Source organism: Strigops habroptila, chromosome 15 (assembly GCF_004027225.2).
Source record: "Strigops habroptila isolate Jane chromosome 15, bStrHab1.2.pri, whole genome shotgun sequence".
NCBI classification, from domain to species: domain Eukaryota; kingdom Metazoa; phylum Chordata; class Aves; order Psittaciformes; family Psittacidae; genus Strigops; species Strigops habroptila.
Window position 1 is genome coordinate 8,540,582 of NC_044291.2, and position 22,215 is coordinate 8,562,796.

Consider the following 22,215-nt stretch of genomic DNA (forward strand, 5'->3'; position numbering starts at 1 on the left):
GATTCTTAATGATCTCCGATAGTTTACTCAATAGATTTTATAGGCTGCCTTCATTCCAAGCATCCTGCAGTTTGACCAGACAGTGATCTTTTTACATAATGGATAATGTCCATGAAAAGAACCATGAGTTCTATGAGTCTTGGGGAAAAAATGTTCCTTGAAAAAAAACCCGAACTGTTGGAAAAGATGACTGTGGGTCAAGCTAAATCGAGCAAACTCTTCCTGTTTCTAGGGTGTGCAATACTGTACGTAGAAATAGTTTCTTTAGTACCTAAGTCCTGTCTATATCAGAATTCAATACTAGACTTATAAATGTCAGTTGCTAGCATGGGAACAGATGCAATTCCTCCCAGCTGATTAATATCCCTGACATCTGGAATAGAGGACAGAATAAACAGAGAGAACAGAGGATTTCCTGTTGGGACTTGGCTTTTGGGTGACAACTACCAAGAGACAGCAGCTCTGTTCTTGAGCGTGTTACTCTCCACCTTCTCAACAGCCCTGGGGCTGGTAATTAAAGAACTGGGCATTTAATGCTGAATCCCTAGACAAAAAGTCAGGTATTTGCTATATGTCTGCCTGATACCTGTGTGAATGCAGGAATCCTTGATGTCAAGAGCTACACAATGGTCTCTTCGAGGCAGGGGATTAAGTTCTCAAGCTCCCTGAATTGAAGAGCTTTGATGAATTTCTTCTGTTCTTTTTAGTGTTTAGGATTAGGTGGAAATTAGTCTTTTATTTGGAATCAAGGACTATTTCTTAGAACTCTTCTAACTCCTAGAAAAGGGCATTAAGTATGCCTCCCTCCTCCAGAGTAAGTTGACCATATTTTGTAAAGAAGCCTCATGAAAAGACTTCCAGTGGAAAAGAAGGATAAAGAATAAGAGGCTGATCTGATCAGAAATCCCATGGGGGAGCCCTGAAATGCAGCCACAGCTCAGTTACCTATACAAGGCTGACCTAGGCTGTGGATTAGCCAGCCACCTCCTTGTAACAGTACTGCTGTAGTCCACATGGCAGAGCATGAATACATGTTCAAACGTATTCAGAGTCTAATTTACATATACCTGCAATGTGCCAGTGCCCTTAGTCTTGAGTGAGCTGCTGTGACACAACACTAAGCTCTTCTGGACTGCATAATACAAGTGTTGGAAACGGCCAGGGAGAAGGGTGAGATCAGCAGGGCACTGGACACTCCAGCACCTTGGCTGGGGTCACCCTTGTATCTTCAGTCAGGTGCTGCAAAATAAACTCTGGAGCTTGTACAGCTCATCCCTGCCCCTTGTTTGGGCAGAACTGATGGGCTGTAGGAGCCTTCAGGGCACACATGTAGATGTTGAGAAAGCCTGTCCCCAGGGTCACTTCTTCTGAGGGGATTTCCAGCAAGTATTCGGTAGGTTGTAGGAATCAAGGGAGTTTGAAGGCTCCAGTAGCTTTTACTGCTTCAGGAATTTCATCAGCGTTTTCCTAAGAAGGCTTCAAGGGGAATGCTTTCTTATCTGCCCATGCGATCCTGTGGTGAAGCCTGATGTGCAAGCCCAATACTACATAAAAGGAATGGCTCAGTTAACCATAGTATGGTGCAAGAACTTGCCACATCAAATAGCACTTACAGAGCATGATTTCCTATGATCCCTTGCTGTTTGTTTCAAGTTTTTCTGAAAAGGAGCCATGGTAGGTGTCATGAGCTCAAAATCTTCCCTATTTTGAAAGCAGCAGTATCCCAAATAACACAGGGAATGCGTCTTTTTGGCAAGCGGTGTTTATCCTTGCTCCTTCCCTTTGTATTGGGCCAGACTGTATGATCTTAGCATGTTCTAATTTCCCAGAATTGCAGAAATAAAGAAAAGCTGAACAATATTTGCAAATCTTGTGTTGGGACTAAATACATTTTGTCCCACTCTCATGAAATTAATAAAAAGAAGTGAGGCAGATATTCTTGGATAAAGCCTGCTGTGTTGGCTAATGCTAACCAGTCCTTTGTGTTTGTCCTGTAGGCTATTAAGAAAGAGAAGAGATGATCTAGTTGGTACCGCAATGCTTACTGCTGAGCAGCTCTGAGAGCAGAGTCCTCATCTACCAGCATTGTCCCTCTGAACTGCCCCTCCGGCAAACTTCTTTCTGCCATAGTATTTAAATCTCTATGCCTCAACATCCCCACTACCTATGGCACAGGAGCTTGGCTCTTTGGAGGAAAATGTTTCTGGGGAGGTGCCAGAAGTTGGAAGCAAACAAATGAAAAACCCATTTCTGCTGCTGGGATCAGCTCTAAAGCCACCACAGTTGTGCCACAACAGTGACTGAATGACACCATCCAAGTGCCCAAGCACTTTGTCCAAGGTGCCAAAAGGATCACAAGATATTTACAATGCAGATCTAAGTTGTCTTGGAATGGTTCCAGTGATCTCACCTCTGTGGTTGCACTTAGTCAAGGAGCATCCACAGAGTTTGTTGTAACGAGACTCATAACAACTTTGTCCAAGGATGGAGGCTTGGGACTGAGACAGTCAGAAAAATAAAAGGGACTGGAAATGGATACATCTTCTTTTGGGGATGAAGAGGCACTTAAGAGAATTCCTGTTTATAATGGCATTAGTCAAGCATCAGCACTTTCTGGTTGATTCCAAGGGACAAAAGTATTTCAGGAATAACCTCTACATGGTTAAGAGCTGGCTAAAACTCCTGACACGAGGATGTAGAAGGAGCAAAACCCAGTAGCATTTGACTGCCTCTCCAGTATCAAGGAAGACTGTGAAGAGTCTTTATAGCACAAAGCTCAGGAAACTTTTTATTGGCACCATTTCATCTTTCCCTCCTCACCCCTTTCCTCACCAGATCGAAGGCTCACTTCTCTTTCTTCTGCTATTGTTAGACTGAACTTCGGAAGAGGAAATACCTGGAACTAGATGTGAGCTCTCAGTGGCTGTAGAGATGCCTTCATTGATGTGGTGCAAGGCCTGCACTAGAGGGGACTGAGGACTCTTTGCCAATGAAAGTGATGACAAGAGGGGCTGGTGATGCAAAATGGGCCCAGATGGTGCCAACTGAGTCACAGATTTTGACTTCGTCACTAACTGGCATGGTAATCTCTCTCAGGGGATGATGCTGAGGGCAATACCAAAGCCAAACACGGGGTTTGAATCCTCACCCTTTTAGTCAATGAAGGCTTTGCTGCCAAAGCCACTGCCCCAAACCTGTGTTTGTCAGCCTAAATACTTCAACCTTACAAATCTCATGGCTAAGTCCACAGCCCTAGGTGCTCTATTTTGCCATACTGAGTGCAAACACTCATCAGAGTGGTGGATATGAGCTCAGTCTAGTACATCAGCCACCAAATAAACTCTCCAGAGAGATGGAATGTCTTCTACTGCCCTTCTTGGTTTCATAGCCAAGATGTCGATCATAGCCAGTGATCAACACTGCATTACAATGTCTGTGCAAAGACAAATAAATTACAATGTCTGTGCAAAGACAAAGCAAAAAAGTATTTGGAGGATCTATGGATTTTCTCACACTCTACAATTTGGAAGAGGACCTTCAGGCCTCCCTCACTGACCACAGTCAAGAAGAGGTGCTTCTCAAGCCAAAAAGAACATGTAGAAGATCTGTGATCTCAAAGCCATGAAATGCAAATCCTCCAGACAAGTTCAGCGAGGTGGCTGTCTCCAAAATGAACATGCAACTGCATATGAAAAGCAACTACGCCGCGCTAATGTAAGTTCAGATTTAGGAACTAAATTTCTTTGGGCTTGTGCAAGCACAATCTGTGCAGCAAAAAAAAAAAAAAAAAAAAAAAAGAAAAGACTTCATTTGAAATAGAAACATCTCTGAACATCAGAATAGCATTAAGGCACAGTCTTAAATCTGTCAACTAAAATTTACAAGACTTGTTTCATTTTGTATGGGTATTATGCTGGTCACAGAACAAGTGATAAAAGGGGACTATCATATTAAAAATAATGTATTTTGCTAAAAATTGTCATAGCTGTTAGAACTAACACCTCGACTTCTCAGAACTCCAGTGTTAAAACAATCCAATTTGCATTATGCCTTTGATGATATTTGCTTAGTTGTGTTCCTCTCCAGTTGAACAGTATTAAGAGATTGGTATTTTTCCTTCCGATATTTTCAATCATTAGCATTTCAAGTATTTCCTCATGTGAGCTTTGTTCACTGGGAGCTCACTGAAGTCATGCTGAGCTATAAGGAGTTTTTCAAAAACAACCTCATTGGAGTTAAAAAAAAAATAATGGAAAGGAAACATTTCTTAGCAGCTTAATTATGTGTATTTAAAGCTTCAGTAGAGCTGATAATGTTGTGTAAAACCTTCTCTCTATGAAGGAAGTTGCAAATATAGCCTGAATTGCTGTAATGGAAGGATCTCCAGAACAGCTCACACTTCCCCTCTTGACCTGAGCTTTAGCGTTGACAACACAGGGTGTTCTAACCATCAGGAGGTTTTCCCCCATGACTCCATGAATTGCCCTACAGAAACTGTAACATGGGATACAGATAACAGAACCTCAGCTTTAACCTTCATCTTCTGTGTGTTTATAAGTCATCCACAGCAAACACTTTTTTCCTTAAACATACTCTTATCTGAAGATGACCAAGAGCAAGTTGGAGTGATTGTAGGTATGTGGTACTCAACTGACCTAACTTACTCAAGGACGTTCCTCTTCAAACTACAACACAGTTTTAGCTGAGGATCTCAGGATTTTATAAGCTCATATCCACCCACAGAAAGTTGCCCTGCCATTTGCAATGAAGTGGCACTAACCCAATTTTCGTCTATATAACAAGAGGCACAGAAGAGCTCAGTGTGTGCAACAGCACTGCCAGGAACCTGGTACCCACCTCCCTCCTCACAGCCTGCAGACTCAGCTGCCTCTCCACAGCAGTGCTTATAGAAAGCAGTACTCAGAGCATTAGGAATACAGAATAACCTATCTACCTTCAAAGAAGTCCTACAGAATTAAAGTCTACCTGAGAGTATTTATGTTCTGTTCCACGCCTGAGAGGCTCTTACCCCTCCAAATACACATGAGCTTTCTATGACATCCAAACCCCACTGCTAAGAGTCTGAAGTTAAAATAAACTGTGCAATGCTACAATACACTGCTCACAACCAACAACTAATGGGCCAACCAAAGTTGGCTGCTTCAGTCTTCAGCACTGAACTTTCTTTAGCCCAGATGGAGAATGCCAACTCAACAGTTAAGATGCTGATGAGACCATTACTGAGATTGCATTTGGATAACTGTAATGTGAGCCAAACACTAAGAAAAAAACAAATTAATAACAAACTCCAAAGCCCCTAATGGCAAAAAAACAAGGGTTGAAAACCCAGCAGGCTTATCAATACCTAGACAGATAGTCATCAATACGACCGTAAACAGCTTGTTTAAGAAATTGCCTACCTGTAAGGAGAATAAGGGTCAAAGCACGTCTTGGTGACTTCTGTTATCTCTGGGTTACAGCATTCCCCACCATCGAAGTTGTATCTCTCATAATTACAATCCATGTCACACACCCCGTTCTGCTTCTTCTTGTTGAAAAGCGTGTGGCGCACATGCCGGCAGTCCCCGCCATCGTACCCAGTCAAGGTGTGGTTGCACTCTGGATCACAGTTCTCGTCCCCAATTTTGCTGATATCACAGTTGGCCAGGATGAGTCGGTGGCGAAGGGAAGAGTTCTTCACCTCCAGCACCTCCAGCTCCCAGGTGATGTTGTAGCGGCTGAAAGCCTCATTTAAATGCTGATGCTGGAACTCGATCTGCTGCTGGCTGACAGTGGGGTTCTGGTGTTTGTCATCGTAGAGGTTTACCACACGGTAGCGCACGATTTTGTTGCGGCGGAAGCTGGGGAGCTTGTTGTAGCTGGCGATTACATCTGTGTTGTCACAGACGGTCTGTCCACAGAGAGGAGGGTCTAGGCTGGTATCCAGCAAATAGCCATGGTGATAGCTGAATTTGCTCTGGGGGCTGCTGCCATCCTTCATGGGGGACCAGGTGTTTTTCACATTCAGTAAACTGTCTTGAAGAACTAGCTGAGGTAGAGGCGTGTCTTGTCTGTGAATTGCCTGGCCCATGTCCAACAAGATCTCCTTCTGAGACCGGGCTGTCCTCCAGAGACTGAAGTGCTCTACATGTCCCCGATAGTTCTGGTTCAACGCATTTCCTCCAACCATGAGCACCTTGCACTTCAAGGTCAGAAGACTGAAGATGCTGCCCACTTGCTCTCCACTTGTGGCCACCTGGGCACCATTCACATAGAGTTTCATCAGGTGCCCATCATATGTGGCAGCAAGATGCACCCACTGGTTGGGGAGGTAGCTGCGATGTGCTGCAATGGTGGTTACTTTGCGAGCACGGTCCGTCTTCAGAGAGAAGAAATAGCGGGGGTCTCTATTCCCCTGGTCACTGACGGTGTTAATCCCCAGGACCCATCCTCGGTCACGGGAGGTGTAAGAACATTTGTCATATAGTCCTATGTGCCCCCAAAAAAGAAATATGAATAAATAAGGATGGCAAGATAAAGAAATTTGTCTTTAAATTGTATAAATACCTATGTATATACAAACACTCAGCTACATATGTTAAAATGTTCATGTGCAAGAAAGACATAAAATCATCTAGAGCGTGACTGTTGTAGACTTGCTGTTACTTGTTGCACGTATAAATGGGATTCCCCTTTCCTGACCAAAGGCCAAACCTCTTTTGCAAATTCCTAACAGCAAAATGATGTACTGTGCATTTGGTTCTTGCCTTCACTCAGCCATACATGACTGGTTGAAAATAACAGTCTTGAGAAGCAGCGTTGACCTCACTCACACCTCATACCACTGAACCCTGTATCTAATGAGGTCCAAAGGAGAAACAACTGCAAAATCTAAGTACCAAGTTTGAACAACACTGAGCAGCTACAAGAATCGTGATAGGTTCAAGCATTCAAAGCCTACAGAAAGCGAATGGGATGTGTTGAGGCTACCTTCAAATTCATACCAAACAAAAACCAATGAGGAAGTGGCACACACTGGTATGCTGATGCGCTGAACATGGTGTATATCATGTCAGGAGAGGGCAAGGAACATGCACGGATGGACATACATGTTCGGAAATATTCCCGCCCCCTCATACACACACACTTACTTAACAACTTGGAGCACTGCAGGTGATATACACTAATGATTTATCTTGTAGACAAAGTGCAGGTCCATACCTAAAGCTCTCTCAACCAGCTTTCAGACAGCTCCAAACAGTGGGAAAAGCCCACTCTTCATTCCGGGACATGAGGTTTGGCAAGTTAAAGACATACATTTCCATCTTTCAGTTCTCAAAGACCAAGGGCTGCATGGACAGCCCTCAACCCAAAAAATCATCATTACAGCCTTCAGCACCAAACAGCCACTCGCCGATCAGCACATGGGAAACAATCCTTCCCCCAGGCCTCCACTTCCAAAAGCCTAACCGAAAATCATAAATCTCTGACCATTCAGTCCTCATGAAAAGACTAAATATCCCCTTACCTCACCCCTGCACCCTAACCCTCCCAGCACTACAACCGAATAACATCTTCTGCTTCTAAGTTGCTCAACAGCCATCTGTTAACAATCACTCATTAACAGTGCAGTCTTGTCTAGTATCAACAGAGCAAAGGTTACAGGAGCATTCACTGTATTTTTCCTCCCCTCTCCCAGCACCCACCTTCCCCCCTCTCTCCTCACACCCTTCCTCTCTCCTCCTCCTCCTCCTCCCCCTGTAAAAGTCTTCTGATGGGAAAGTTAGAGCATTTAAACAGGCCTTTTTTTTCTGCACGCTGGTATTTTGCTAGGGACTCTGAGCTCCCCCTTTTCCTGTTGCCTTTGGAAGAGAGATCCCAGGGTTCCGAAGGTAATGTGTTTATTCATCTGTAGGGCGCACTCAGTTCAAAACCTTTGCAAGACCAGCTTCTAGTTTATGCTGCTACTTCTGATCACGAGAAAGGAGAGGAGGAGAACCAGGAAAGGAAAAACTAAATACACTTAAAAAAAAGAATGACATTTGCTGGGATGGATATTTACCTGAGAAATTCATGGTAGAAAGGCCAAAGCTACCAATGACCTTCTGGAGGCTGTTTTTTTAAGTGTTTTTTTGTTTTTCTTTATGGAATAAATACTTTCACAAAGCATTCATTTTCAGATGCATGATAGCCCATAAAAGTCTGCATTTTTATGAATCTCAATTGAAGGAATTGTCCAATGCTAGTGGGTGGATAATGCTGCAATGAATAAGGAGACAGCTGGCAAGACAAGTCCCTCTTCCAAAGAAGCAATAAAATAAGTTCTAAAAAAATCTCAACTTATTGTAATAAGACCATTATTGCTGGTCAGACATTTTGTAAGAGGGTTTTTGCCTGCCCAGAAATGTTAACATGGAGAGAGCAGAAAAAGTGATGCACAAATGGGCTAGTCCCAATAAATCTCTATGAGAAGGTGTGAGCCTTCACCATGGCCAAGGGACTCCCTTGGCTGTTCTGACTGCAAGCAGAGAAGGTCAACCATTCCAGTCATGCTCCCCATCATCTCCTGCCACCTTCTCCCCACAGTGACCAAAGTCTCCAAGCCTGAGGACCAAAGGGCAGCTGCACATGCAATAGCAGCTCCACCTGTAAGACATCCAAGATCCCTGCTGCTGGATGGATGGCTGGAAGCTCTGGAACATGCTTCTGGGGTTTACAGCTCTAAAGAAGTCCACCATATAGTCTTTAAGGGTCAAGTTTTTTGGCTTTTTGTACTGAATGGGGCTAGAAATATTCCCCCAAAAGAACTAATAAATAATTGTGGCATGGAAATTCAGTTTGCTAGCCAGCATTAAAGAACATCTTCCTCTCTCTCTGAAGTGCTGCATGATGCTAGTGATTGACCTCAGATGAACAGATGGAGCTGCTGGAGGAATACTACAGAATAGTAGCAATTCTCCCTTGCCTTTGAGCATTTAAACCCTGATGTGATGCAACGTGTCTTGAGTTTGGCTCAAACAGCTGCCATCAATTCAAGATTTACAGGGAGCCAAAGGAGGGCAGAGAAAGAAAAATCCCAGTGACAATAGGGACACCACTGAACATGCCAGTATGAAAGCTGCTCAACTAAAACAGTCTACTATTCCAGTTCCTTACATTTTCTAGTATAGGGCAAAGGTCATTGCTGAATCCATATGCCACGTACGGTATTCTTTTCTCAAACTTTTACTACTACAGACATCCAACTCTTGATGAAAAGACAGATTGAACACAATCCCTTCAGCAGCAAGAGTTGTTTTATTCTTAAGAGAAAGGTAAAAAAGTAAGAAAGTATAAGAAACCCACACTCCCTATAACTTGCAAGTTGTACCAGTTCTTTATGACCTTCTTTTGCTTGTATGCTGTACCTACTTTCCCAATCCTTCACTTACTTTTGGCTTTAGACTAAGAATCCTCCGGCTAAGGGAGTGTCACTTTTCCGTTTTGTCCCCAGCACAATGAAACTAATTTCAGCTGGGACTTTGGATGTCATAATACAAGAATTTATTACTTCTTCTATGACAACTAATAAGGGCAAAGCCATTGGAAGAGGGACATGTGAAATAATTGCCAGAACTTCTGAAAACTGAATAATTTGATGTTTTCACAATTTATTTCAATTTAGTAAAAGGTTCCATAGCCATGAGTTATTTCTCAGACATAATTAAGAACATTTTAAACAAGAAGAGGCCTCTTTTACCCCAAACAATGCTGGTTTTGAGCAAAACCACCCCTCACAATGGTTGACACTCCAAATTTCAAAATTCAGCTGTGACCACAACCAACATTTACATGAAAAACATACAGAGTTTAGAGTCTCATTTACACTGAGAATTCTTTACAATAATGTGGTAAGGGACATTTTTAGCTACTTAATATCCCTTTACAAACCAAGAGTGGTGTAAAGAGGCCTCATGGTAAATGCGACTCAAGCCAATGACTGCAAAACCACAATCTGGCGACTATGCCTCAAGTTTCTGAGCCAAGAAATGGTGCGAAATAAAACTGATGTTTGTTTTCCCCACAGCAATTAGATTAAAAAAATATGTACAAGTCTCATACAGCAGCAAACAGTTTTCTTCACTTCTGCTTGCTCCGAGTTGCTAGAAAGGGATGGAGCTACAGATGAGAAGAACACTGGCAGCCCTTCGAAGTCCATAGTCTGAGTGATTTTTTCCCTGTAAAGCTCCTGTTCCTGAAGCCCAAGGGATTAAAACTGAGTTTTATCTTTTATTACAAGAAAAAGAAGAGGTGCTAGTCCAGCTTTCCAGTAAGAGGCATTGCTAACCTTCCTTCCCCACAAAGCAGTGAGTCACTTTTCAGACAACTCTTGAGAAGTGCATGAACAGAGTTAAGATACTGCATTCCTGTATGCTTGGCCACAGACAGACTTCAATGGCCCATGAAGCTCCTTCCAGTCCCATGCTGTTTGTCCCTTATAGGAAAAGTAAATTCCTAGGAATCTAGAGTGGGAAAAGCTGGAAAATTAAACTCCAAAGGCCCAAAGCCAAACACGGAAAACCAAAAATACAATCTCTCCCTTTTTTTTAGCCAGTGAAATCTCAGTTCTCTGGCTACCGACCCATAACGGCTTCAGCACCCAACTGTCCATCTGACCTCTTCCAGCAAGCCTTAACCAAGGCCAGTGTATGATTTATAACCCAATTTGTTTCCAGGACTTTGCTGGGGACTTAAATAGAGCCACATCCTTGCGTGGGCCCTGTGTGCTGGGCAGGATTTCGCAGCAGAAGCACAGCAGGTAGCATCAGCTGCTGAACTTCTGGACCAAAGTCCTGGATGAGGACACAAGGCATTGCTGTAACCAAGCCTGTGATGCAGAGATCGGACCAGATGTTTATCAGCAGTAGCCACAGAGAAACGGGAACTCACAGCTAGAGGCTGTGGCTTCTGGAGCCATAAGTAGCACTCTGTGGGCAGAGTATGAAAGAAGAGAGGCCGAAGTTGCCCATGCAAGCTGCTGTAATCTACTTTAATACTATCAGTAACAGACTCCAGGCCTCTCTCCCTCACTTCAGTGTCATTTCATGCATCTTGCTAACAGCAATCTTCCTGGTAATCAGCCCAGCCATAGAATTACCTAAGAATTTAATTCTTTATGTAGGCAAAAAGCTTCCTCACTTTGCCGAGCAATGGGAAGCAAAAAGAAAAAAAAAAAAAAAGGATGGTAAAAAAAGGAAAAAGGAGGAAAAAAAGAGACTTGTTATGCTTTTCCAGGAGCAGGGAGGCTTGGGGAAGGGGAAGAAGGAGGTCAGTTTGACTTTGAACACATCAGGTGTGCTCGGAGCCCGTCACAGCCGTGCAAGGCAGAATGGAAAACAGTGCCCCGCACTTCTGAAAGTTGGCCATGCCTGTTTTGCTGGGAGACTCCAACCAGAGGTGACAGGACTCAGTTATGAAAGGGGAATTTAGGTCAACAATCAAAGCTGCAGTCAGGGGGCCCAAGAACAGGGAGCTAAAGGTTGGGGCTGTTTTTTTTCCGTAGCATGCTTTAATCGTTTAGTATCAAAGCACAGAGGAACGCTTGAAAGAGCAAATATTCTACAGGAACCTATAGAAAGCTTTTATCTGTCCAGAGGAAAATAATTAAACCCGACAGATTTGGGTTAAGTATCCCCATGTTCCATGCAATTGGATAAGTCAGCGAAGATCCACTGGAGCAGTTCTTGAGCTCTGTACTGGATATTTCATAGTATGATGTTGAACCCTATATAGTTTTACAAAGGGGAGAAATAAACTCTTCTTTCCTCTGTTGTGCTTGCCCCAGCCCCCACTTCTTTCCACAATAGTTAAATAATTCAAAGTCCAGAGTACTTAAGGCAACATCTCTGTCTATACCATTTCCAACACAGCTCAGATGCCTCCTGAGGTCACCCCCTGAGATGTGGAATGGCTCAAGCAAACCCACCCGAGACCAGCTCAGGTGGCAGCATGTGACTTCAGCGAGCGAAAAAGGGATGTTTGCTGCTGCCACCAACCTAGCTGAAGTCACACCAGATATTATCCTTTACAAGCTATGAGATAGGAGTCAGACCTGAGACAGAAGGACAAAGTTCTTTTTGCTTTGCCCTGAAAGACATCTTCAGCATCCAGAAATAGTCTAATACAGCCATGCTTATTTAATGTTGAGAATGTGTCCCAAGGCTCTTTGCAATAGCAAAATCTTTACATCATTGCCATGTAGCATTAAATTAAGCATCTATTCTGTGCTGTTTCTCGTATTCCCAGTCATTCATACGTTTAATGAGATACCTTAAAGCCTGAAAACAGGGAGGTGAGAACAGCTAAACCAGCAAAACATGAATTTGTAGTGGTTGGTTAGTTATGAACATTACATAAATCCTTCCTTCCTGATAACAAAATCATGTAGGCTGCAACAGAGCAGCCACTGGCATGGACAATCATATTAGTGACACTTCACTGAACCTATTGTGAGAATATACCCGCTAACAGTATAGAAGAGCTTACTGCAAATAGATCTGGTAGGCTGGGGTTAGTGAGAACTTATGAGATTGTGAGGATTTTGGGATGTAAGTGAACAGACAACACTGCATAACCAGATGGCACAGAGGAGCCAGCTTCAGTCCTTGCAGTATTGTAACAGGGTCATCCTTCAACTGGGTATTGCTTTTACAAGGGCTCCTCCGTATAGAGTATCAGCGTAAACAAGTATTAGTGGGAAGGTTGGCTTCTTATCTAGATCTCCTTAAGCATTTCACAATAAAGCTGCAGAACCAGTGGAGACTGGTACTTGGTTAACAAACTGTGGCTGTTTATGATCTAATAACTAGGTTTAGACGGGCTTTTAGATGGATAGCAAAAAGCACATCCTTCGCAAGGGTCAAACTTCAGTCCCTGCAATAAAGTCTGGGACCATGGGAACATTCCAAAGAACCAGGCTAAGGATATTCTAATATCTACACAACAATTTATTCCTCCTGCTTTGTTCTCAGAAACAACTGGCTATTTTTGGTTGAAGTTTGAAAAAACAGCGTGTGTCCATGTTGCTAGATATGATCATAACACGTGCAGCCATAGGAACAGAATTAACAGTACAGGCAGCCTTTGTTTGGATACTACTTAACTTAAAAGTCAAACTCTGCAGCCATCAGCATGCTCCTTCAGAAAACCACTGGTGTATGTAATAAATATGGGAATCTTTGCATCTGGCTTGATTCAGACAAGAATTCAGGTTGGTGGCTGCCAGTTTTAGACACTCTAGTGTGGCCCACTGATGATAAAGCAGAGTTCAGTGTTTATGAAAACCCAGATATCCTTCAAATACAGGGAATGGAAAGCTCTCAATAAGTTTGTTGGTTTGGGTCAAAAGGACCTTAACACACCTCTCACCTTCCAAGCTTATCTGTGCTGACTGATCGGCAGGACCAGGTTACGAATTAACCATCCTATTGTAGCTGAAGCAGTGTATTCCCCTTTAGAGAAACCCAACATTAACACCATTCTCACTTGAAAAGCAGATGTTGCAAAACCCACTGATACATATCAAGAAGCACCTTTCACAGGCACATGCACAACACACAAACCTGGAAGGACACACAAACTTGCAAAAAAGGACATCAATACAATGGCACATGAGCAGAAGGGTTGCTCTACACGCACAGATGAACATACCCAGCAACGTGCTTGCTGAAACATCCATTACCTCTGCTTTTATGTCTCCTCCTCCCTGCACTATTAGCCAAATAATGATTAGCTATCAAAGGTCTACAGAGAAATTTTCTCTTGTGCATGCTAACATGGGGTGGCTTTCCTCCCTTTTGTTAGAGTTAATGCTTGAGTGCAAACACAGAGAGTATCTTCTGTGGAAGGAACAGACACATAAGTACCATAACTTCCAGGCAATCTAAATGATAAAGTGGTATTTCTGGGCTCCTTTTAGAAAAGAGCAGAGAGAATTGATCATAAACTGGGTCAAGATAGGTCAGCATACCTCAGAGCAGATCAGATGGCCAGAGCATCCCAGGAGGAAACGCTCTCCTGGAAGGATTATTAGGGGCACATCTGTGCCATCAGATGACTGTGCACAATACCCATCAGCTCACTAGGAGTTCAATATGGCACTTCCTTTCAAAATGTGCTTTGTGCCTGACAAACACTGCAAGTCAATCAGCTGCAGCAGCAGCCAAGCCCATCCTTGTGCTGGAAAAATGCCCAGTGCTGCCCTGCAGAATCCCCTCGATGGCCAGAAACATGGAACAGCGAGCCGGGGAGGTCTGTGCATGAGACTGCTTGTGGTGCTGATCAAAATACACAGCCAGAATTGAAGGGGGGACAACAACACGGCTTGTTTTGCTCTTTCGAATTCCCTCGTCTCTGACCTTTACAGCAGCTTTAGGGCAGTGCTGGAACCAGCTGAGCAGTTACTACTCCCAGCTGCAGGGAGAAGAGCTTTTACACCATTGCACAATGCTTGTGTGTTTGGGGAGGGGGGAGGGAGGTTAGGGCTAAAGAACAAAGGAGAATATCTAGTGGCACCTAAATCAAACATTATGATCAATGAGGGAGTGGGAAGAGACCTGGGGAGCGGGGACAACCTTCCAACCTTTCCAGGATCAGACAGATGGCCAACATCCACATGATTACAAAACCAAAACAAAAACAAAAAATTCCATGAATGCAAACTAGGGCACCCTGCGAGGAGACTGTAAAAATCACATCATGATAGCTTAAGACTTGTCTTTGTAATTGAGGGGCATTTCCACATGAAACACTTCTAGTTATTTAATTGGATTTTGAGAACATTCTTGGGCAGAGACTTGGGGAGTGCAAAACTCGAGTAGTTCCAGCGCATTTACACTGATTTATATCATGCAAGCTCTTTGCCTCTGTGAGAATTAAATATCTTATTGTAAAAATATCTTAGATCTTATCCAGACTCAAATATCTTTTTTGCATCTGGCTTTCCCATATGACTGCATCTTTCCCGTCCTAATAGAAACAACCAAGGAATTTACCAACCTTAAAAGCAACGACCAGAGCAGCGTGAACAGCAGCAGGCGGGATGGAGCTGGTTGTGCCTGTTTCTCTGCTGTCGCTTCTGAAAGGGATCCGGGCCTTCTCTAGTCATGACTATTTCATGCCTCAAATTCCCCGCTCCATACTTGCATACGAGTTCCAAACCCATACACAAACCACAGAGATATTTCTGCTTTCTAGGAAACATCCCACTGAAAAAACCTGCCTTTCTAACATAACTATTCTAGCATGCATTCCAGATAGGCTGCACTCACCACATACTAACCTAAGTATATAATTTTAGAGCTCTATTTTTTCTGCTCTGTTTGAATCCAATTTCATTTGTTTTGGTATGATTTTCCTCCTGGAAATACCTGAGCCTGTGTTTCTGCTCTACAAATACCAGTGACCACTTGATCTGTGAGCACAGTTAAACAGACATCTAAATGAGAGTTCTCACACAGATCCTCACCATGTCTTAGGAAGTGTATAGAAACAAATTCACACCTATTAAACCGAAGGCTGTAGTTGAAAATTCAGCCTTTAGTTCTTAAAGGACAAGATGGGACAGCGATGGGCAAACCTCCAAAAGGTCATAATTCTGCTTCACTTTCCATAAGCATTGCCAAAGTCAAATGCTTCTCAAAAGTAATTGACCTTCTCAAGTCTGCAGAACTGGGAGAAAAATGTAAAAGAAACAAGCTACCTTGGAAGATTTTTGGCAATTCTTCTGTTTAGCTGAGCAGCAGGAAATATCATATGTCCAACCTTTTTTATGTTATTTCAGCCCTTCCACTTCTGGTTAAATTTGGAACCAAAGAAATGAAGAATAACAAAATAGCATGTACATGTACTACTTTCCCTGTGCACAGACCTAGATATACACATGCACAAGGGTTTGAGGGAGCAGACCAGGGTATTCTGAGCACTTGGCTTGCATTTGAGTTTTGAGGAACAGTCTCCAGCTGGGGATGGCTCAAATGGAACAAAATCCTGTCTCAGAACACTAATTACCTTTGATAGGTCTTTGGTCTATGTTTTCTGTGTGCAACTCAGCCGAAGTCACAGGAATAGGTCATTTCATAAAAAGGACACGGAGCTGTCGGAGCAAGTTCAGAGGAGGGCCATGAGGATGGTAAGAGGGCTGGAGCAACTCCTGTATGAAGGCAGGCTGAGAAAGTTGGGGCTGTTCAGTCTGGAGAAGAGAAGGCTGCGTGGAGACCTCATAGCAGCCTTCCAGTATCTGAAGGGGGCCTACAAGGATGCCAGAGAGGAACTCTTCATTAGGGACTGTAGTGATAGGACAAGGGATAATGGCTTCAAATTTAAACAGGGGAAGTTTAGATTAGATATAAGGCAGAAGTTCTTTACAGTGAGGGTGGTGAGGCACTGGAATGGGTTGCCCAGGGAGCTTGTGAATGCTCCATCCCTGGCGGTGTACAAGGCCAGGTTGGATAGAGCCTTGGGTGACATGGTTTAGTGTGAGGTGTCCCTGCCCATGGCGGGGGGGTTGGAACTAGATGATCTTAAGGTCATTTCCAACCCAAACCATTCTATGATTCTATGATTTCAGCACACAGCCCAATACCCTCCAGACTGCTGTTCTGCCCTGAGACTAAGACACAGACCACCCAGCAAGGAGACAACAAGCAAAAGTCACCCCAGGCTCATTCTCTGCTTTCTCATTCACTTCTTTGTTTTTAACAAAGTCTGCTGTGTTAGCTTGACAGTCCTGACGTTGCCAATGCTCCAACTTCCAGAGGGAAACTTCCAGAGGGAAACCTTGATTTTGCTCCCCAAAGTTCGTATCCCAGAGGTAAATTCTTGGCTTAATTGAAGTCAACAGTAAAACTCTTATTACCTTCAATGAGAAAAGCTTGCATTCTTGTTTTTCAGCTTGTTTTCAGACTAGCACACTGGCCTGTTTTGAACGGGAAAAGTCAAGTCCTTGCTCAGCACACATATGAAACTGAGCCTGACAATTCAATGTAGTGATGCTGAGGAAGCCCTACAAAAAGCTGGAAATCTTATGGTGATTCGAAATATCCCACCTGTGTCAAGGAGAATCCATAGAAATACTAGAAAATGTAAAGATTTGAAATTAGCATCTAGTGCTAATTACTGTTGGCTTCAAGTATTTTTTTTGCAGTAATAACTGAAAAACCCAAACATGTCTGTGTGACGTTAGAAGCACACAGACACAATATGGGTGATGGCTGAATTAACTCCTCCTTAAAGACCTTGTGATTTGGAAAACTACTGAATTTTACTTTGAAAGTTATGGTGACATATTCCACCATTCTACTCAGAAAGGATTTTCAGTGATTGACTACTCCCAGTGCTAAAATACAGCGTTTTCTCTGTTTGAAGTTGCTTAGTCTCCATGTGCATCCATTGGATTTACTCATATCCTCTATTATTAGATTTCCAACCTCCAATTATCAGATTAATATTCCCCAAAACATATACTTAAAAATCACGATGATCAAGTCACTTCTTAATCTTCTGGAGTCAAATACTTTAAGACTTGTTACTAATCATGCAATTATTGTCATTGTTTATTATTCTGTCCAAATCCTCTTTCATTCAACAATCTTCTTAAACCGTGGATACCGGCGTTGCACAAAGTACTGCAGCAGCAGTGTCAGCACAGGGATAACACAACCTCCCCTATCCCATTTAATGCTTCCTTGTTTACATAGCCAATGATGACTCCAAACCTTTGGCCACAGCATCACACTGGCAGCTCCCATTTACACACTTTATCTATTCCAACAGGCAGTTACTCCTACTCTTACTTGTTTAGCTTACAGGTGAAAGACCCTTACCCCACCATCCATCCTTTATGTAGGACCTGCCGTCCCTCTTCCTATATAGATGACTTCACATTTGGCTTTATTCTAATGCATACTGTTTGCATGTTCTCAGTTTTTGAAACCACCCAACTGAGAGTCCTGTTTTGGTCATTGTTTACCACTCCCTGAACTCTGCAACATCTGCAAATTTTATCAGCACGGATTTGTATGTTTTCTTGCAGGTTGTTGACAGAAAATATTAACTAGTAAAGAGCCAAGACTGCATTGTGCCAAATAGGAGGGAATGTGGCCAGAGTCTCACTGTTCAGGCAACAGAGCTGTTTTTCAGTAGGGGAAAATAAATACCTGTGATGCTCATGAATACGAGCTTACACAAGTCAAGAGAAAAAAGATGGGACAAATAGATAAGTAGGAGATTGGCAAGATATGTCTCTTTATGTCTTTTTGTCTCTTTGGCATTCCACAAACTCAGTCTTCTCTCTACAGCAGCACAACACTGCAGGGACCCAGCAGGACCCTGGGCAACGGGGCTTCTTAGCTGAGGATTTCCGGTTCCACAACAGAATGGCATTTGCCATTTACAGCATCATACATGAGCAAAGGGCTGCACTGGTGGTATCGCCTCATCCTTACAAACAACATCTCCCTGAGGTTGCTGAGATGCAACCTCAATAATGCTGAGAACCATTGTCCCACCTTCACAGACGGAAAGGACAGTGCTGAAGCACATCAGAGCAATTGCAAAAGTGGCAACTAAAACCCCAGAGCAACCTGTGCACCTCCAACCACTGTCACAAAATCAGCAGCCTGGATTCACAGAAGAAGGAGCCTGCTTCTCTCACACAGCAGTTTCATCACTGCTGAAACAAACACCCTTTCTTTCTCAGAAAGCATCTCATTTATCACTGAAGGAAATCTCTGTTCTCTTCCCGAAACCACCAGCCAAAAAGAAACCTCTCCCCTTTGCAACTGCCTGTTTTCTTGTCTGCCAACTAGTCTCTGTCTCTCCTTTCCTCACAGAACATCTTGTTGCAGTGCCCTTCCATAATAACTTTCACAATCAAACATGTGCCTCGTCAAGTTTGCCCTATCGCGTGTTTGACAAGTGTCAGGCAAACCCCATAAAAGCCAGGCTGGGAGTTCGTCAGTGCAGAGGACACCATGTGTTGAACACATTGACAGTTCCCAATAAATAACATCTCTGCTGAACAGCTGGGTGGATTGCTTGGGTTGGGAAGAATGTTGGCCACATTGTCTACTTACGTGCATCCTCCTCAATGATGCACAGAAGATCCTCTGCATGGGGAGCGGAAATACATCACTTCCAGAAGATACCAAAGTATTTAAAAGAAAGAATAAATTATCTGAACACAAGTTTAGATCCTGACTCAAGGTTTATGGCCAATTTCAGACATACAGATGTGCAATAAAGTGTTAAGTTTCTTGGTATAGGTGCAAGAGCCATTCATCCTGAGGGAGGGGAAGAGAGAGATGGGTGATGGTAGAAAGCACTATCCTAATTTCGCTTCCTTCTTCCCTCTCTCTCTTATTAAACACATAGCTCCCATTTCATTTAGTGCCTTCTTAAGTCATCAGAGCACAGAAACTTTTCACCAAAACAGTTTGGCCTTCTCAGTATGAGACAGAACATACGGTTGGGGCAGAAAGGCCCTTGCTTCTCTGCCTCTCCATCACCACTTGAGGCAGAAGGAAGAGTTTGGTCCAGTGCTCAGCCTTCTACTGCTGCAAGGGGTCTTCCTCCATGAACACAAGTGCTCTCAAGCCCACATCTGCTGCAAAATCCCAACCCCACAGAAACCTTTGGAGAAGAAACACAGACCCCTCGCGGTATCATTCTGCCTCTGTGAGATGCAGCTGCTGTTGCTTCTCTCTCTGGCCTGCTCCATGGGGCCTGCAGGTGCTTGGATACAGCCATTTCCCAATCAAACTGGCAGTATGCTGATGTTTAAAACAAAACAAAATAAACTCCTGGTATTACAGCATATAGCTGAAGCCCACCACTGCTTGAGCATTGCCTCTGGTGAGACACACTATATAAACAGTCTGTTTGATTAAACCATCTCAAGCAAGAGGGCTTTGGGGAATTCCAGCCTTTCCCAGCGCAGAGCAGAAGATCCCCTGCTCTTCATTAATTCAGAGCTCTTCAAAGGGCAAGAATGAATCTCCTCCTAGGAGAAACTGTTGATAGTTAATCCTGGAATTCTTGGAGGGAGTTCACCAGTATAAAACAGGACCATTTCCACCACCCCCATCCCCCTTCTTTATTTAATCTGTTCACAGGCAAAGGAACTGTGCAACAACTGATAAACTTTGTCCATGCTGCACTACGAAATGCTCATTCCTGATTGTCTTCCCCCCTGTTGGGGTGGGAGGTGGAGAGACCACACTGGAATAGTCTTACAGATAAGACTTGACAGAAAATATTTGTACAATAAGAGAAACTGCTCTTTCAACAAAAAGCAACAGATAAGACTGTTTTAAGCTGTCACATTTTAAGGTATGGCCATTCTGCCAGCACTGGAGACCTTTTGGAATACATCTAAAACTTCAAGGCTCTTAGGTCTAAAAAGTGGGACCACAACTTTCACATCTATTATATCTGTTAAAACTCCCTTATTCCCGGTTTCCGAAGACACTCTCTGTGGAAGAGGGGGAGCCTGGGATGGTGACATGAGCACTGCATCAGTACCACACCTCTGCACAAGTGAGGAGTCACAGCCCTGACCAGGGCTGCCCCCTGAGCTTTTCTTTATCTGGTGATTTCCCCACACATTTTGAGTAGCCAGAAAGGCTTTTTAGAGGATCACAGTGTCTCCTGGAAGGAAAAAACCCACATAATTCCCTCACCTCCTACCTGAGACCACCAAGGTGCAGTACTAAGGGTATAAACCAGGAGCATCACAGGAAAATTGAGTTTTTCTTGCATTCCCCCTGTGCTGTAAAGGGTTTGGGGGACCTTTGGAGCAAGTTAAAGCATTTTGTGTTTCCCAGCATCATTACCATGCCTATCCATCCTTTGCTCCAGAGCTCGTGGTGACTACACAAGTCCCATGTTACCTATTTCCTTGGGTCCTACTCTCTCCTACCTCCTTAAGCTGGTGATTCTGCGAGAGTGATGTGCAGCCCCAGACTCACCACCTTTGTGCTTCAGGGTGGTATATAGTAGAACAATTATCCTTTGGGCTATTTTAGTCCTTTTACTGCCTTTGCGCAACTCATGAGCAACAGTTTTGCCAGAAGCCAGGGTTTCAGGCTTTAAAAAGGAGAAAAAGACAAAATCTGTAGATTTATCAAGAAGAACTTCTACAAATTCATTGAAGCCAGCCCCCCGCTCAGGGTTCCTGAATACTGTCCACGCTGATCTTAAAGCATATTCACACTATAATGTTACTCCCTCTTTCTTCATGTTTTCCGTGACGAAGGGAAGAGAAAGACGCACAGTGAGACAGACAGGCAAACATCTCAGCAAAGAAACTCCTACAAGCAGATGCAGAGTAGGAAACATCCAGCAACCCTGCTGGCTCCAACTCACAGCCTGGACCTGCGTGCATGGTTGATTTTCATTAACTAACTGTTCTTCCTGTGAGCTTCCTCTGAGGGTGTTTGTTTATAAACAGAGGAGAAGAAAATATTGCTGGAGATGGGACAGTATGGGAAGGGGTGAAGGAGTTAAGGGCCGCAAGACTGGAGGGTAATGTTCAGAGGGTGTTTGTTGCTGGAAAACACAAAGGTCTCGCTGTACAACTGATCTATGGCCTAAGTTCACAGCTTGGAGGGATTATGATAGGTATATACAGAAAATGCTCCAAAAAGTAGAAACAACCCCACATTGTACAAATGTTTCCCACTGCATCACCGTAACCATTACACACCCAAATGAAACCGTCAACAGCGGTGACGGTGGTTGGAGGTTGTTCTCCATGACATCCACTTCTCAGCTTGTTCACTTTCCCCATTGCACACACTCTGTCTCTGCCCCAAATTCTACATGTTCATTGGTCTGGAGCAGCTCCCCCTGATTTCCTCTCCAAAGGAGTTACTCTAGGTTTACATTGGTGTATTTAACAGCAGTATCTGGCTTGTACTGCTCACCCTTCTCTCTGCCAAGTACATGTTTCAAAATCATGTGCGTAATGCATTTAGTTAACATTTGCTTTTTCTCCCAGCACTCCTTTTCTCCCTGAACATCTCCATTCATGAGCTATAGCACTGCAGGCTTCCAATTCTTGTCTAGTTCATGCTGAAAATAATTCCCATTAAATTATCACTGGTGAAGGGTGCTGTTTTGACCTCAGAGAGGCTGCTCTGTTTATCTACAGACAGATGCAATGTAAGACAGTAGTAA

The 22,215-nt window shown here is 43.5% G+C and overlaps 1 protein-coding gene across 1 annotated transcript in view; it reads right to left on the reverse strand.

Moving 5' to 3' along the window:
* The window catches only part of PAPPA (pappalysin 1), a 179,660-nt gene that overhangs the window by 146,991 nt on the left and 10,454 nt on the right, over nt 1–22,215 (reverse strand). Inside the window, exon 2 of the mRNA XM_030507396.1 lies at nt 5,421–6,489. Coding sequence (XP_030363256.1) covers nt 5,421–6,489 — 1,069 coding nt within the window. The remainder of the gene's footprint in view (nt 1–5,420; nt 6,490–22,215) is intronic.